General features: G+C 38.1%; 1 protein-coding gene across 2 annotated transcripts in view; it reads right to left on the bottom strand.

Annotated features, from left to right (window-relative positions):
- The window catches only part of PEAK1 (pseudopodium enriched atypical kinase 1), a 315,319-nt gene that overhangs the window by 41,684 nt on the left and 257,760 nt on the right, over positions 1–15,875 (bottom strand). For both annotated transcript variants that reach the window (XM_086711282.1, XM_025919501.2), the window contains exon 5: positions 14,099–14,292. In XM_086711282.1, coding sequence (XP_086567408.1) covers positions 14,099–14,292 — 194 coding nt within the window. The remainder of the gene's footprint in view (positions 1–14,098; positions 14,293–15,875) is intronic.

Genomic DNA, 15,875 nt, shown 5'->3' with positions numbered 1-15,875 from the left:
AGACACTGGGTCTCATTTGCATACCCAGGATCAAGCAAAGAATCTGGCTGAGGAGAATGGAAGGAAAGAAGGAAAAAAAGGAAGAAAAAAAGGAAGGAAGGTATTAATGAATAAATGGAAAAACTAGAAACACAAACTTATTCTTGCCCTTTCCACATCCCTAGAAGAAACTTTATGGGTGTCATTTTCTACCAATTTCTCCAAATCAGAACAACCAAAAATAATCGCAGACATGGAAGGAATGAGTTCCCAAAGTACTTAAAAAGAAAAAAAAAAAAAAAAAGACCTCAGAACCATCAAGTGAGACAAAGTCTATCACAATCAGCAGCTCTTTAATTCTTATCAGAGGAGGTGGAAGAGGGCTGATCATGCCACTTTCCACCACCTATAGAACAAAGTCCAAACTCCTCAGCAAGCTGGTCAAGGCTCTCAGTCTTATCTATCACTATTTCTCATCAACTCTCCCACATGAACACTCGCTTCCTGTTCTTTGAATATGCTCCAAATTTTTTTTTCTACGCCTCTGCTGTAGTAAAGGTATTCTGTTGTAGCCCAGCTCAGATGGCCCTTCTCCACTGAAGCCTCCCTATTCTCTACCCCTCCCCTCCAGACTGGGAACCCTCACTTCTTCCTCTTGCTGTCTTAGCACTTTTTGCTCTATTATGGCATTTTTAGCCTTTTACAACATGTGTATTTTTTTACACGCCCTCAGAACCTGGTGCAATGTGACACACACAGTAGCTGGGCAGGAAACGGCTACTGACTGACAGATGCAGAGTCAGAAGAGTTGCTCATCACTCCAAAATGAAAATGGACAGCCAAGGCAGCAAGGAAATAAAGAAAGTTAATAGTGGTTCCTCTTCGCAAAGATCTCCTGGGAGCTGTGGAGATTCCACATGAGACTCAGAAACTTCTGCATTTCCAATGAAACCATGAACATTCCACAGCCCGTGCAAATAGGTCAACCCATTCTCCCACGTCTACAAGTGTCTTGTGTTTTTATTTTTTTCCCTAAGAAAGACAAGTTCTCCTAACTGAACTCTCTTCCAGTCATCAGGGTCAGTGTTTTAAAAGCTTGGTATCTTGGCTGTTTTTATTTTAAACTTTTAATCCTGTACATTCCTCTCAAGCCTCTGGGACCAGACACTAAGCTCAGCTTTCAGCAGTCCTGATATAACATCACATACTCTACATTTTTGTGGCATACCAGCTCTCTAAACAGAAAAAAAATATATTGGGTTCTAAATCTTGCCTTGCTATAAACTAAAAAAGTTCTTTTGGACAAATACGTTTGACTAAATTGCATTCAAACCTTACTTTCCCCTCTTTTTGAGCTTCCTTACTCTATCTCTTTACTGTCTCCCCACTTAAAAATGTCTTTGGACTGACAGATTAGCCCCTATATCACACTCTGTAAAGTAAATGATGAAAGATGAATTAAAAGGGAATAGTTTAGTGACACTTTGAAGAAGCCAAAAGGGTGTTTAAAACTCCTCAGGAAGGAGAATGATTGATATAGGACTCTTAAAACTTATAAGATTGGTATAATAAGTAGAAAGGAAATATGAAAAATATTATTTCTAAAGATCAACATTTTAAAGATGACTGAATACTGAAAAACTCAAAATAATAACTCCAACATTACAGACATGTGCTGAAAGGCACTACCACTGAAGACACACTAGGGACAAACCACAGCAAATGTTTGCTTAAGACCTGACAGTCATTACCATCTTGGGGTGCTAGGGATTAAAGGCACTTAATGATGACACATTTGGACAAGAGCAGTATACTAATAAGTATAATTAACTCTTCATTTCAGTAAGACAGGAATGTCATGGTCTCCTGGTTGGTCTCTCTGCCTCCAATTATCTCATAGGTAGATCCCAGAATGATCTTTTAAAAATCCTGATCATGTCCTTTTATTCATAAATTTTCAGTGGCTCTCCATTTCCTACAGATAAAAGATATACTGGAGCAGATGGGTGGCTCAGTCTGACTCCTGATTTCAGCTGAGGTCACGATCCCAGGATTGTGGGATCGAGCCCCACATTGGGCTCCATGCTGAGTGTGGAGCGGGCTTAAGATTCTCTCTCCCTCTGCCCTTCTGCCCTGCTTGCTCTCTCTGGAAAAAAAAAAAAAAAAAAAAAAAGATATACTCACTGGGACGTATACATAACATTTATGATCTACCCTTCCTTTTTCATTGTTTTATCTCCCCTACCTACTCTGCCCCCTTTCACTCTGTACTTAATCTACTCTGATTCATTACCTATAGTTAATTGAACATTCATTGCTCTACTAAGGTCTAGGATTTGTACATACACTTCTCTCTACCTGCAATGTTCTCCCTTGCTTGTCAATATGTCAGAGTAGTTACTCTTCTTTTAAGCTCTGCTCAAAACCTAAGTGACCACCACCCCCACCCCCACCTCTCCTAGACTGCTTCAGGCAGAGGCTTTCAGTAAACCATTAAATACCTGCCTCATAGCCACTAGCACAGGAGCTCCTAAGAGTCCAGCCCATGTCTATCTTTCCTAAAGACTGATCAAGAGTCCTTAGAGATAGCATTGCTATTTCCAGCACCCAGCTTTGTCCCCAGCAGATAGCTGCTGTTTGACAAATGTTTGCTGAATGAAAGTACTAAAACCCAAATAAATACAACATATTTTTTCCACTTAAACTGTAATTTCACCCCTAATTTTTTCCCCCAGGGATCATGACAAGTAATATAAATGAGAACAGGAAAAGAGAGGACAAAGGAAGAGACAACCATCTCCAAACTGGGAAATAATGCACTGCGGTTTATAAATATAGATGTCACATACCACTGTGCACCAGCCTTGTCAAGTGAGTAGGCCTCTCACTGGCTGAGCCTAGCACTCACTATATCATCTCCTGGCAGCAGGCGTCAGCAACCCAGGAGGAAGGGTCCCACTACAGTGAAATGGAGGCACCAACTGGCAAACCCCAGGGGACATCAACTTCATGCCAAATGATAAAACAAAGCTGACCTCCAAAGACCATTTTAGGTATAGCCTCAAATAAAGAGATATAGTGACCACTTAAAAGAATGTCAGTGGCATAGCAGCTGACAGACTCAATTTTTGTAGAATCTCATTTGAAAACCTCTCCAAGAACAGATTATTTATTTGAGGGGTAAGTTATCTATGTAATTTGAATATTGCACTCTGCCAACTAATTCCAGTATATGGGAAACTATTTTTAAATGTGAATGCAGCTAAGCTAAAAGACAGGGAGTCTACGATTTCTTTTTAAATAGAAATAATTATATTTTTAGGAAGTACAACAAATGCTCAAACAAATGTTCAAAGTAGTCAGTCTCAGGTTTTGTTTTATTTTTGTGAACATCCGGGTAATCTAAAAATGTACAATTCTTTAATCTTTGTTTCAAATCATTAATTTTGTTTTTTTTAAGTTTTTTTTTTAAAGTTTATTTATTTGAGAGACACAGAGTGAGCAGGGGAAAGGCAGAGAGAGAGGGAGACAGAGAATCCCAAGCAGGCTCCGTGCTGCCAGCACAGAGCCCAGCGCAGGGCTCAAACCCACAAAACTGTGAGATCGTGACCTGAGTTGAAACCAACAGTCAGATGCTCAACCGATTAAGTCACCCAGGAGCCCTTCAAATCATTAACTTTGAATTGTGTAGAATAATATCTGGCCCATAGAAGTTCCTCAATAATTATTTGTTGAATTATTTTTTTAAAGCTTCTATTTATGATGACATTATTCCATAATTACAACATCAAGGCCAGCCACGAAATGGCACTCTTTTAAGTACACGTAGCTCTTAACATTTTTTTAAAGATTTAAGTAATTTCCACACCCAATGTGGGGCTCAAAATCACAGCCCTGAGACCAACAGTTGCATGCTCCACTGACAGAGCCAGCCAGGCACTTCTCATCTCTTAACATTTAATGCTGAGGATCAATACACTACCAAAGGAAGTTCTGGAGATAGAAGACTTTTAGATGTTTTCTTTCAGTGTTTGAAAGGTAGCACCTTAAGTAGATGCTCCAGGTAAGTAAAAAAAAAATGAAGAGGGGTGCCTGCCTGGCTCAGTCAGTAGAGCATGTGACTCTTGATGTCAAGGTTGTAAGTTTGAGCCCTGTATTGGGTGTGGAGATTACTTAAAAACTCAATCTTAATGAACCTGGACCACTTTTTTACACCATACACAAAAGTAAACTCAAAAGGGTTTAAAGACCTAAATGTAAGACAGGGAACCATCAAAATCCTAGAGGAGAAAACAGGCAGCAACCTCTTTGACATTAGCCACAGCAACTTCTTACTAGACATGTCTCCAGTGGCAAGGGAAACAAAAGCAAAAGTGAACTATTGGGACCTCACCAATATAGAAAGTTTCTGCACAGCAAAGGAAACAATCAACAAAACTAAAAAGCAACTGACAGAATGGGAGAAGATATTTGCAAATGACATATCAGTATGGGCAAAGGGTTAGTATCCAAAATCTATAAAAAACTTATCAAATTCAACACCCCAAAAACAAATAATCCAGTAAAGAATTGGGCAAAAGACATGAATAGACACTTTTCCAAAGAAACCTCAGGTAACTAAGAGACAAATAAAAGATGCTCAACATCACTCATCATCAGGGAAATACAAATCAAAACCACAATGAGATACTACCTCACACCTGTCAGAATAGCTAAAATTAACAACTCAGGAAGCAACAAATGTTGGCAAGGATGCAGAGAAAGGGGAACCCTTTTGCACTGCTACTGGGAATGCAAACTGGAGCAGCCACTCTGGAAAACAGTATGGAGGTTCCTCAAAAAATTAAAAATAGAGCTATTCTATGACCCAGCAATTGCACTACTAGGTATTTATCCAAGGATACAAAAATGCTGATTTGAAGGGGTACATGCACCTCAATGTTTATAACAGCACTATCAATAAAGCCAAAATTTTGAAAGAGCCAAATGTCCACCGACTAACAAATGGATACAGAAGTGGTATAGATATATATGTGTGTGTGTGTGTGTGTGTGTGTGTGTGTGTGTGTGTGTATATATATATATATATATATATATATATATACACACAATGTGTATATATGTGTGTGTATATATATATACACACACACACAATGGAATAGTATTCGGCCATCAGAAAGAATGAAATTTTGCCATTTGAGACAGCATGGATGGAATTAGAATGTATTATGCTAAGTCAGTCAGAGAAAGATAAATATCCTATGATTTTATTCAAATGTGGATAAGAAACAAAACGGATGAACATAGGGAAAGGTTAGGAAATACAAGATAAAATCAGAGAAGGAGGCAAACCATAAGAGACTCTTAAATTACAGAGAACAAACTGAGGGTTGCTGGAGAGGTGTTGGGTAGAGGATGGGCTAAATGGGTAATAGGCACTTGCTGGGAGGAGCACTGGGTGTTGTTACATGTAAGCAATGAATTACTAAATTCTACTCCTGAAACCATTATTACATTATGTGTTAACTAACTTGGATTTAAATAAAATTAAAAAAAAAAATTTTTTTTAAATGTGGATCTTTTCTTGTGGGGCTATGTAGAAAGGAGCCTGAGGCCTGGTTTAGGTAACTCCTGACCTAGGAAACCTCTGGATTAAGCCTCATACAGGCATACGTTGTTCAACTGTGTTTGGCAGATACTGCGTTTTTTTGTTTGCTATTTACAAACTGAAGCTTTGTGGCAATGCTACATCCAGTAAGTCTATTGGTGCCATTTTTCTAACAGCATTTGCTACTTTGTGTCTGCGTCACATTTTAGTTATTCTTGCAATTTTTCAAACTTTTTCATTATTATTACATTTGTTACGGTGGTCTGTACTCAGTGATCTTTGATGCTACTACTGTAATTGTTTTGTGGCACCACAAACCACACCCATATAAGATAACAAACTTAATAGGTTAAATGTGTTCTGACTGCTCCACTCATCAGCTGTTCCCTGGTCTTTCTCCCTTTCCTCAGTCTCCCTATTCCCCGAGACACAGCACTATTGAAATTGGGTCAATTAATAACCTTAAATTGACCTCTAAGTTTTAAGTGAAAGGAAGAGTTGCACATCCCTCATTTTATTTATTTTATTTTTTTTAACGTTTATTTATTTTTGAGACAGAGAGAGACAGAGCATGAACAGGGGAGGGTCACAGAGAGAGGGAGACACAGAATCTGAAACAGGCTCCAGGCTCTGAGCTGTCAGCACAGAGCCCGACACGGGGCTCAAACCCACGGACCGTGAGATCATGACCTGAGCCGAAGTCGGACGCTTAACTGACCGAGCCACCCAGGCACATCCCTCATTTTAAATCAAAAGCTAGAAATAATTAAGCTTAGTGAGGAAGGTATATTGAAAACTGAGGTAGGCTGAAAGCTAGGGCTCTTGCATGAGTTTGTCAGGTTGCGAATGCAAAGGAAAACCTGAAGGAAATTAAAAGTGCTACTCTAGTGAACACACACATGATAAGAAAGTAGAACAGTCTTATTGTTGATATGAAGAAATTTTAGTGATTTGAAAAGATCAAACTAGCCACAACATTCCCTTAAACCAAAGACTAATCCAGAGCAAAGCCCCATCTCTCTTCAATTCTAAGAAGGCTAGAGGTGAGGAAGCTGCAGAAGAAATGTTGGAAGCTAGCAGAGATTGGTTCATAAGGTTTAAGAAAAGGAGCTGTCTCCATAAATCTAAGCAAGGTGAAGTCAGGTTAAATAAGGTGAAGCAGCAAGTGCGCATGTAGAAGCTGCAGCTTATCCGTAAGATCTAGCTAGATAATTGAAGAAGGTGGCTACACTGAACAACAGATTTTCAATGTATATATTAAGAAGATGTCATTTCAGACTTTCATAGCTAGAGAGAAGTCACTGCCTGGCTTCAAAGTTTCACAGGGCAGGCTAACTCTCTTGTTAGGGAATAATGCAGCTGATGAAGTTGCATCCAGTGCTTTAAGCTGAAGCCTGTGCTCATTCACCCTTCCAAATACCGTAAAGCCCTTAAGATAAGCTAAATCACCTCCGCCTATGTTCTATAAATGGAACAGCAAAGTCTGGGTGACAGAATATCTGTTTATAACATGGTTTACTGAATATTTTAAGCCTACTGTTTAGATATATTACTCAGGAAAAAAATTCCTTTCAAAATATGTTTGTAATATCTTGTAATGCACCTGGTCACCTGAGCTCTGATGGAGGTGTACAGCAAGATTAAAGTTGTTTTCATGCCTGCTGACATAACATCCATTCTGCAACCCATGGATCGAGGAGTAATTTTGACTTTCAAGTCTTGTTATGTAAAGCTATAGCTGCCATAATGATTCCCCCATGGATCTGGGAAAAGCAAATTGGAAACCTTATGGAAAGGATTCACCATTCTAGATACCATTAAGAATATTCCTGATTCATGGGAAGAGGTCAAAATACCAACATGAACAGGAATTTGGAAGAAGTGGATTCCAACCCTCATAGAGGACTTTCAGGAGTTCAAGACTTGTGTGGAGGAAGTAACTGCAGATGTGGTGAAAACAGCAAGAGAAGTAGAAATGGAGCCTAAAGATGGGACGGAATGGCTGCAATCTCATGATAGAACTTTAATGGATGAGGATTTGCTTCTTAGGGATGAACAAAGAAGGTGGTTTCTTGAGATGGAAACTGCTCCTGATTAAGATGCTGTGAAGATTGTTGAAATGATAACAAAGGATTTAGAATATGACATAAGCTTAGTTGATAAAGCAGCAGCAGGGTTTGAGAAGATTGGTTCCAATTTTGAAAGTTGTGCAGTGTTTGTCTTAACGTTAAGAAATTGCCACACCCACTCCAGCCTTCAGCACCCACCACTCTGATCAGTCAGCAGCCATCAACATCAAACAAGACCTTCTACCTGCAAAAAGATTATGACTACTGAAAGCTTATATGATGGTTAGCATTTTTTAGCAATAAAGTATCTCTTAAGATATTCATAATATTTTTTAGATATAATGCTATTGCACTTTTAACAGACTACAGTATGGTATAAACATAACTTTTACATGCACTGGGAAACCAAAAAATTGATTAGATTTGCTTTGTTGTAGTATTTGTCTTACTGTGGTGGTCTGGAACAGAACCTGCAATATCTCTGAGATATGCCTGTATTAGAAAAAAAAACACAACATCAACTGATTAATAGAACACATAAACTGGGACTTGAAACTTTCCTATATGAAATTTCCTCCTTTCCTTAACAAGGGCTTAACTTCCCCTAATCTGGGAATATTATAAAGTCAAATGCCAAATTCACTTTTGGGTCATTCATTCAAACATGTTCTTAGTAGCTACCACATGTTTTAGATAATGTGCTAGGTTTTAGGCACACAGAAAGAAGAGCAAGCCAAGAATCTGTACATAGAGACTTGATAGATCTTTCTAAAAAGGAATGTAAAGAGTACTCAATTACAAAGTGAATGAAGGAGAGCTAAAGCCACTGATTTATTTCTAACAGAGTAGAAGTTATTATGAGCTCCTGATTTTACTAGGCTGATAAAGTAGTGGGGTGTGCCACATAAAAAACTAGCAATATTTCTCCTAGACATCTTGAGATAGACATAAGAAACATGGGGAAAATGTTCAAGGTCTGATTGAAAAAACATTCTATCATTTCTTTGGGAGATCATTTTGGGTGGCTGATACCCTGCTAAATTCAGTTTGGGGTTGATTAAGATGTTATAGATCAGAGTTTGTTCAGTGATCTCCTATCACCATCACTCAGCGTAAAATCAACACTCTGTAAGGGGCAACCTTCTTAAAGAGTTTTCAAGTTACATTCATCAGTTGATGGACATTTAGGCTTTGTCCATCAACTGACGAATGGATAAAGAAATTGTGGTTTATATACACAATGGAGTACTACGTGGCAACGAGAAAGAATGAAATATGGCCCTTTGTAGCAACATGGATGGAACTGGAGCGTGTGATGCTAAGTGAAATAGCCATACAGAGAAAGACAGATACCATATGGTTTCACTCTTATGTGGATCCTGAGAAACTTAACAGAAACCCATGGGGGAGGGGAAGGAAAAAAAAAAAAGAGGTTAGAGTGGGAGAGAGCCAAAGCATAAGAGACTCTTAAAAACTGAGAACAAACTGAGGGTTGATGGGGGGTGGGAGGGTAGGTGATGGGCATTGAAGAGGGCATCTTTTGGGATGAGCACTGGGTATTGTATGGAAACCAATTTGATAATAAATTTCATATATTAAAAAAAAAAGAGTTTTCAAGTTACATAAAGACCAATATGACTTTTGTTAGTAGACAACACAATAAGACAAATACAAATCCCCCAAATAACTGATTCTTTAAAACAGTGCTGTCTAACAGAACTTTCTGTGATGACAGAAATGTTCTATATGTGCATGTCCAACACAGTAGTTACTAGCCACCTGCAGCTGCTGAGTACTTGAAACGTTGCTAGTGAGTCTAAGAAACTGAATTTTTATTTATATTCTAACGAATGTAAATGTAAATAGCCAGATGTGGCTAGTAGCTACTGACTGTATTGGATAGGGCAAGCTCTAGAATCTAATAATTAAACCAGTTTAAACAAAATAAAGTTTGCTTTATGTTAAAGACAAGGAAAAAGGCACCCATTAACCACAGTGAATGATCTCTAAAGTGAAAAAAGATGGTTCTAAGGTATGGTTTGCATAAATTAGTAGCTTTTTGAAAGAATGGTTGAATCACAACAGCTCTTGTTACACTACAGTGGAGTAACGACATTGTATCTTGGGTGGGGGTCCAATGGGAGATTCTGAGGTTGGGTAATTAAAGCCTATTCCAGTTGAGTTTTTTTTTTTCTTTTAACTTATTAGTTTTCAGAACTATCTAAGAAGCGGGGGGACTACAAAACAAATCCAAACTGTATCCCTTTGTTGCTATAATTAGCAGATGTTGGGGGAACTGGATCTGTCATAATGACATTACTATTACTTGTCATCTGTCTTCTGGTCCCTGTTAGCCACTTTCGGATCCCGTATCCTGTATTATATTCACAACTTCAGTCATTAGTTGTGTAGGCAACTGACAACTTTTTGAATTTATATATTTTTTCCTGCTTACTCAACATTTCTAATAAACATGTTAAACTATTTCCACTTTATTCTATGTTTTCTGGCTAACACATCAAATGTATTTGAAGGAGAAAGCAACAGCATATCTTTGGGAAGAAATAAAGGAACTTATAATTATGAAGCACCTCTGTATACCAAGTTCTTTTACAATCAGCCCTACAAAGCAGATGTTACTATTCTCTCATTTCAGATGAGGAAACTGAAGCTCAGGGATGTTAAATAGCTGACCTATGATCATACAGGTGGGCAATGACACAGCTGTCATATGAACCAAAATCTGGTTGATCTTCCAAACTTAGGATTTTTTCTACTATATTACACTGCTTCCTAGGTCCACTTTACAATGTAATTTTCAGAAATAAATTCCACAGTAAAAATAATGGTAACCCCTAACTTTCCTCTATCAATGTCTTCCACTGGTCCATCCATCCTCTGCCTCATATATATAAAAAAAAAAAAAAAAAAAAAAAAAGAAGAAGATGAAAGAAAGAAAAGCAAGCAAGCAGTACTAGATTGGTTCTAGACTATTTGAAAGGTTCTAAAGCGATTACATTAAGAAGTATTGTTTCCTTTCAGTTTTTAAACACAGATTTTTAAAAAATAAATCACAAGAAATTAAATCACAAGAAATTACCCAAAAGGACAGTTTAAAATTTCCTGAAAATGATTTATTGAAAATATTGAAAAAGGTAAGTTCCAAATACCATCTAAAATACTTATTTCATTAGAGAAAAAATAAGAACAAAAAAATTGAAACCGCTGAGTTGTAGAACTGATGGTGTCAATCCTATCTAGTACTCAGTTGTTTTATTCACATAGACCTTCCCAAAGGAGCAACTAACCATGTGACGTGTCATATGCTATGGAATCAAGTATAGCCACTTAAAACACTTAAGGAAAATAAGGCAACATTTTGTGAGCATCACCTACCACTTTTAAAAGTAAAGCAATAGGCTAAAAGAATGCTATCCTTCTGATGGGGCATCTATAATCTAGTATTTTTTGTATTCTAAGTAATGATAATATTTTGAAAAATTCTTAAATTTTGTGTTTCAGAGTAGATGACTTAGAAAAACAAAACAAAACAAAACAAAAACAAAAATGGGAGACAGCTGCAGTCCTTTAGTTTTTTACAAGAACTTAGTGGTTATGACCATTATAGTTGAGGTTAAGACCAACTGAGTTCCAATCCTGATGCAGTCCTTATTGGTTCTGTGACTTGGGGCAAGGCACTCTGACTCATTTTCCTCATCTGAAAAATGGGGATCTAAGTTCCTAAGGTTGTTGAGAGGATTAAATGAGTTAATATATGTGAGGTACTTGACATACTCATATGAGGAATGCTCCGCTTTTTCTAATTACCTACATAACTGACAAGACAAATAAGATAAAATAAGTAACTTTAATTAATGTTGGCTGATGGATTTTTATTAAAAGATTTTTTAATTTTTATTTTTAAGTAATCTCTACACCCAACATGGGTCTCAGACTCACAACCCCGAGATCAAGAGCTGCATGTTCTACCAACTGAGCCAGCCAGGCACCCCAGCTAGTGTGTGTGTGTGTGTGTATTTTTAATGTTTATTTATTTCTGAGAGAGAGGAAGAGACAGAGCACAAGTTGGGAAGGTGCAGAGGAAGAGGAAGACACAGAATTCGAAGCAGGCTCCAGGCTCCGAGCTGTCAGCACAGAGCTCGATGTGGGGCTCAAACCCATGAACTGTAAGATCATGACCTGAGCCAAAGTTAGACACTTAACTGAGCCACTGAGGTGCCCCCAGCTAATGGATATTTTTTTTTTTTTAAAAGATTTCAACATTTATTTTATTTTTGGGACAGAGAGAGACAGCATGAACGGGCGAGGGGCAGAGAGAGGGAGACACAGAATTGGAAACAGGCTCCAGGCTCTGAGCCATCAGCCCAGAGCCTGACGCAGGGCTCGAACTCACGGACCGTGAGATCGTGACCTGGCTGAAGTCGGACGCTTAACCGACTGTGCCACCCAGGCGCCCACTAATGGATATTTTTAAAGAGATGCCATAAGATGCCATATGATCAGTAAAAATTAGTATATATTTTACTGACGATATCATAAAAGAAATTTTGGTGCAGTAAGAACATCTGAAAGATATACTGATACATTATGCTGCCTGAGAGTATACTATAGGAAATAAGCAGTAAATTTTTCATCTTATAAGATGCTTCATAAAACATAAAAGAATGGGAAAAGTTGAGTAAGCTGTTTCACTATAAAATCTCTTCCAACTGGAAAATGGTATCTAAGACGGTTGCTTGGGTAAACTAATATATTCTCCCCAACACCTAAGTCATACAAGTCTTCTAGAACTTAGAATGGAAGTCTTTTCCTTACAAAATGTATTTTCAACTGCATGTGCGTTGTTACAATGAGTTTCTCAAAAGGACGTATTAGAGCATTTCTCCTACAGTGTTACCTCAACCTTTTTGCCTTAAGGGCTCATTTATCTCCAACTACACTAGCTGATCTTAAAATAATTCTTCCTTACTAAAACCTGATGAAGGAAAAAGACAAAGAAAGAAGATGAGAAACTAGGCAGAAGAATGCTTTTATACGCCATTGATTTCTACCAGTGTAAGAGTTGGTCAGAGGTCCATAAGGATCTTGCCAGTGCTGCACATGTGGTAGTCCAACTCATGCTATTCCCCTCTCTCCTGACTTCATGGGAGAATAATAATGAGAAATCCTTATCCAGCCCTAGGCTTTGCTTTTTAGAAGAAAGGAAAACTCTGAGATGCTCAAGGAAGGAAGATAGATCGAAAGTCACTGGGTACTCAAGGAAGAAGAGTGAAGATGATTGGAAAACTGATCATCTTTGTATTGGCAGGCACCTTTGAGGTCATTTAGTCCACCCTCTTCGTAGGATTCTTCTTCACTGCATCTCTGAGAGATGGCCCTTCAGCCTCTCCTTAAATACTTCCAAAAATTAGGATCTTCTTTCTTTGAGTCAGCTTGCCCCAAGCCAGAAATCTGAGACATAGATTCTTCACATCATTCATATCGAAGTAACCACTAAGCCTTATGTATTTTGCCCCTTAAGTATCTCTGAAACCTGTCTATTGTTCCCCTTCCCACTATCTTAGTTGAGGCAAAGTATCCAACTACTAGATTTTAGGCTACAAATACTTCACTTCTAATCCATCCTCTCACAGCAGCCTGTAGAGTAGATGTTCTAAAATGCAAATTTAATCACATTATTCTTCTGCTTAAAACCTTTTGATGATGGGTTACTATCACAAAGAGCAACAAGTCTAAGGTTTTAGCTTGAAATGCATTATCTCATTTAACTCTTCAGTTCATATTTTAGCACCACTAAATGGTTGTGGCGTCCATGTGCGCCAAGCTGGTTCATACCTCCATGCTTTTGCTCCTGTTGTTGCTTTGGGTTGGAATACTCTTTCCTCCCTCTGTCAACCAGCTAGATCAGTTCAAGAATTACCTCTAGGAAGGCATCTTTTGACACCCTCCCCTGTGTAATATAAAAGATATTCCATGTGTATCTCTATCACTGAATTTATCATATAATACTGAAATCATTAACAAGTTCATCTCTTTTCCTCCAGGTGAGTCCCTCAAGGCAGGGACCATGTCACACCCTTAGCACATGGCACAGGACTCATGGTAGCAGGGTTCAATATGTGCCTAGTAAACACCAGGACTTTTTCTGATGTGAATTAAAATTTCTGGCTCCACACTGGTGCTATATGAAAGGCTGAATCATTATGTTGCACAACTGAAACTAATATTACACTATGTTAACTAATTGGAATTTAAATAAAAACTTTAAAAAAATAGGGAAAAAAAAAAGAAAATTCATGGCTCTAGTGTCCAGTGTTTGCTCCATGCAGCAATAAAAACCATCTCTCCAGGGAAATATAGCATTTGGATAGTGCATAAAAAGGAAAGGTTTAAATATTATTTACATGACATTTTTACTTACCTAAGTTGCTATAGGTTGCACTACAGGGATTCATGTCAAGAGTATCTGAAACATCTTCTTTTTCCTCTTCCCTTTCCAGTTCAGGTAGGGGCAATGCTGCTGGGACAGAAGCACAGCCTCCATCATCTTCCCTCACAACAACAGATCTTGGATCCCGAGGAGAAAAATCCTCTGTCACTTCATGGGTTTTGTGACTGAAACAAAATCACACCATGGTTATACTAGCATTCAAAGGTCTTGCTAAAATTTAGGTTTTTAGAAGGCATTTACTTGCCATAAATGTAAATAACTAGCCCTAGAGTCATAACAATGGGTCATAAGCGCTCAAATAACTTGTCTGAATAGAAAGCAGTCCTTCGTGCAGGCTGATCCTTCTATTTATCTTGATCCAGACATATTGAGAATCCAGTTTGGTAGAGGAGGTATGGTAAGCTCAGAGGGAAGCTTGAGAATAAGAAGGTAAGAAGAGAAAATTTTTTTTTTAGGCAGAAGGTGGTGATGATAGTGGTGAGAAAGCTGAATGCTTCACTAATTAGACACAAAATACACACATACTTAGTGAACTATTTAGCATACTTACTATACTAAAGTACATAACACTCTAGCAAGTATCAAATACTTTATATATTTACTTTATTTAGTATATAGTATTTACCACACACTAAAGTATTTAGTAAAGGATCAGGAATCAAGTTGAGATTAGACTAAATAAGGACGTTAAGCAAATGTCTTAGTAGGTAAACTGAGGCCAGGACAGTCTTGTTGCCAGGAGGACAGAAGCATCAACCTTTGCCTGCATGCATGCATGCAGCAGCAAGGCAAATGGAAAAGAAAGTTCTGCATTCTAGTTAATCTTACCTATTAAAATGAATCTGAAATATCCTATTAGCCACATACCACAATGTGGCATATCCATAATACTCTGTGTTTCCAATCTTGTTTCACTGCCGCCTGCTCATTTGCGTATAGCTAGCTTTTCCCCAGTTCCCATTCTACCTGACCTATCTATTCTGTTGCTCTTAAGTACAAGGGGATGAAATGGTCATTAAATGTTGGTAGAAAAAACTGGCCTAGTTAGGAAATCTCACTGAGCTATCCAACAAAATAAATTCGAAATCAAGCATTTTTAATGGTTTCTGAAAGTGTTCTTAGACTGTCATATACTCACCAACTCTTCTTCCTGTATTATTTTTTTTTTAGTGGGCAAAGAGAAAGAGGCAAATATCCGACATACTGTTTACATGTTATTTCTGGATTTTCAATTGGCAGTGAATCATGGTGATATTTACAAGTTCTTTAAAAGAGGCACTTTGTTTGATCATGTGTCATCAGAACATATATCACCTGTGGATTTGAGGGAGTAGATCTGAAGAAGCAGTACCTTCTTATCAATCTTTCATTATGGAAATTATGCATGTGTCTGAACAGAAAACAGGCCTTGAAGTCTGCTGGATATTCGACTTCAAAAATACTCCTTCAAAACTGGCAGAGCCAGAGGTCTCTATACACTGGGAGTGAGCAATGAGCTAGAGGATCCTTTATGGTTCCTTTACGGTACCACTCTCAGGGACAGTGGTAAAGTGGAAAAGCACCACTGGCAAGGCACCACTCTGCCAGCAGCCAGTAGGGTGGTTCATGTAAAGGAGGCCTCACACAGTAAAAGCATGCTGCCTCTAAATGGGCTGCTCTATGTCATCAACCCAAAAGAAGGGCTGCAAACAAAACTAGTTTCTCATAAAAGGGATCATAAAACTAAGGTAAGAAGAGGCCTCTACTT

Source organism: Puma concolor, chromosome B3 (assembly GCF_028749965.1).
Source record: "Puma concolor isolate L17-30 chromosome B3, mPumCon1.1.hap2, whole genome shotgun sequence".
In the NCBI taxonomy this organism is placed as follows: Eukaryota; Metazoa; Chordata; class Mammalia; order Carnivora; family Felidae; genus Puma; species Puma concolor.
The sequence above is the reverse complement of the archived record's forward strand: the minus strand, read 5'-3'. Positions and strand labels throughout refer to the sequence as shown.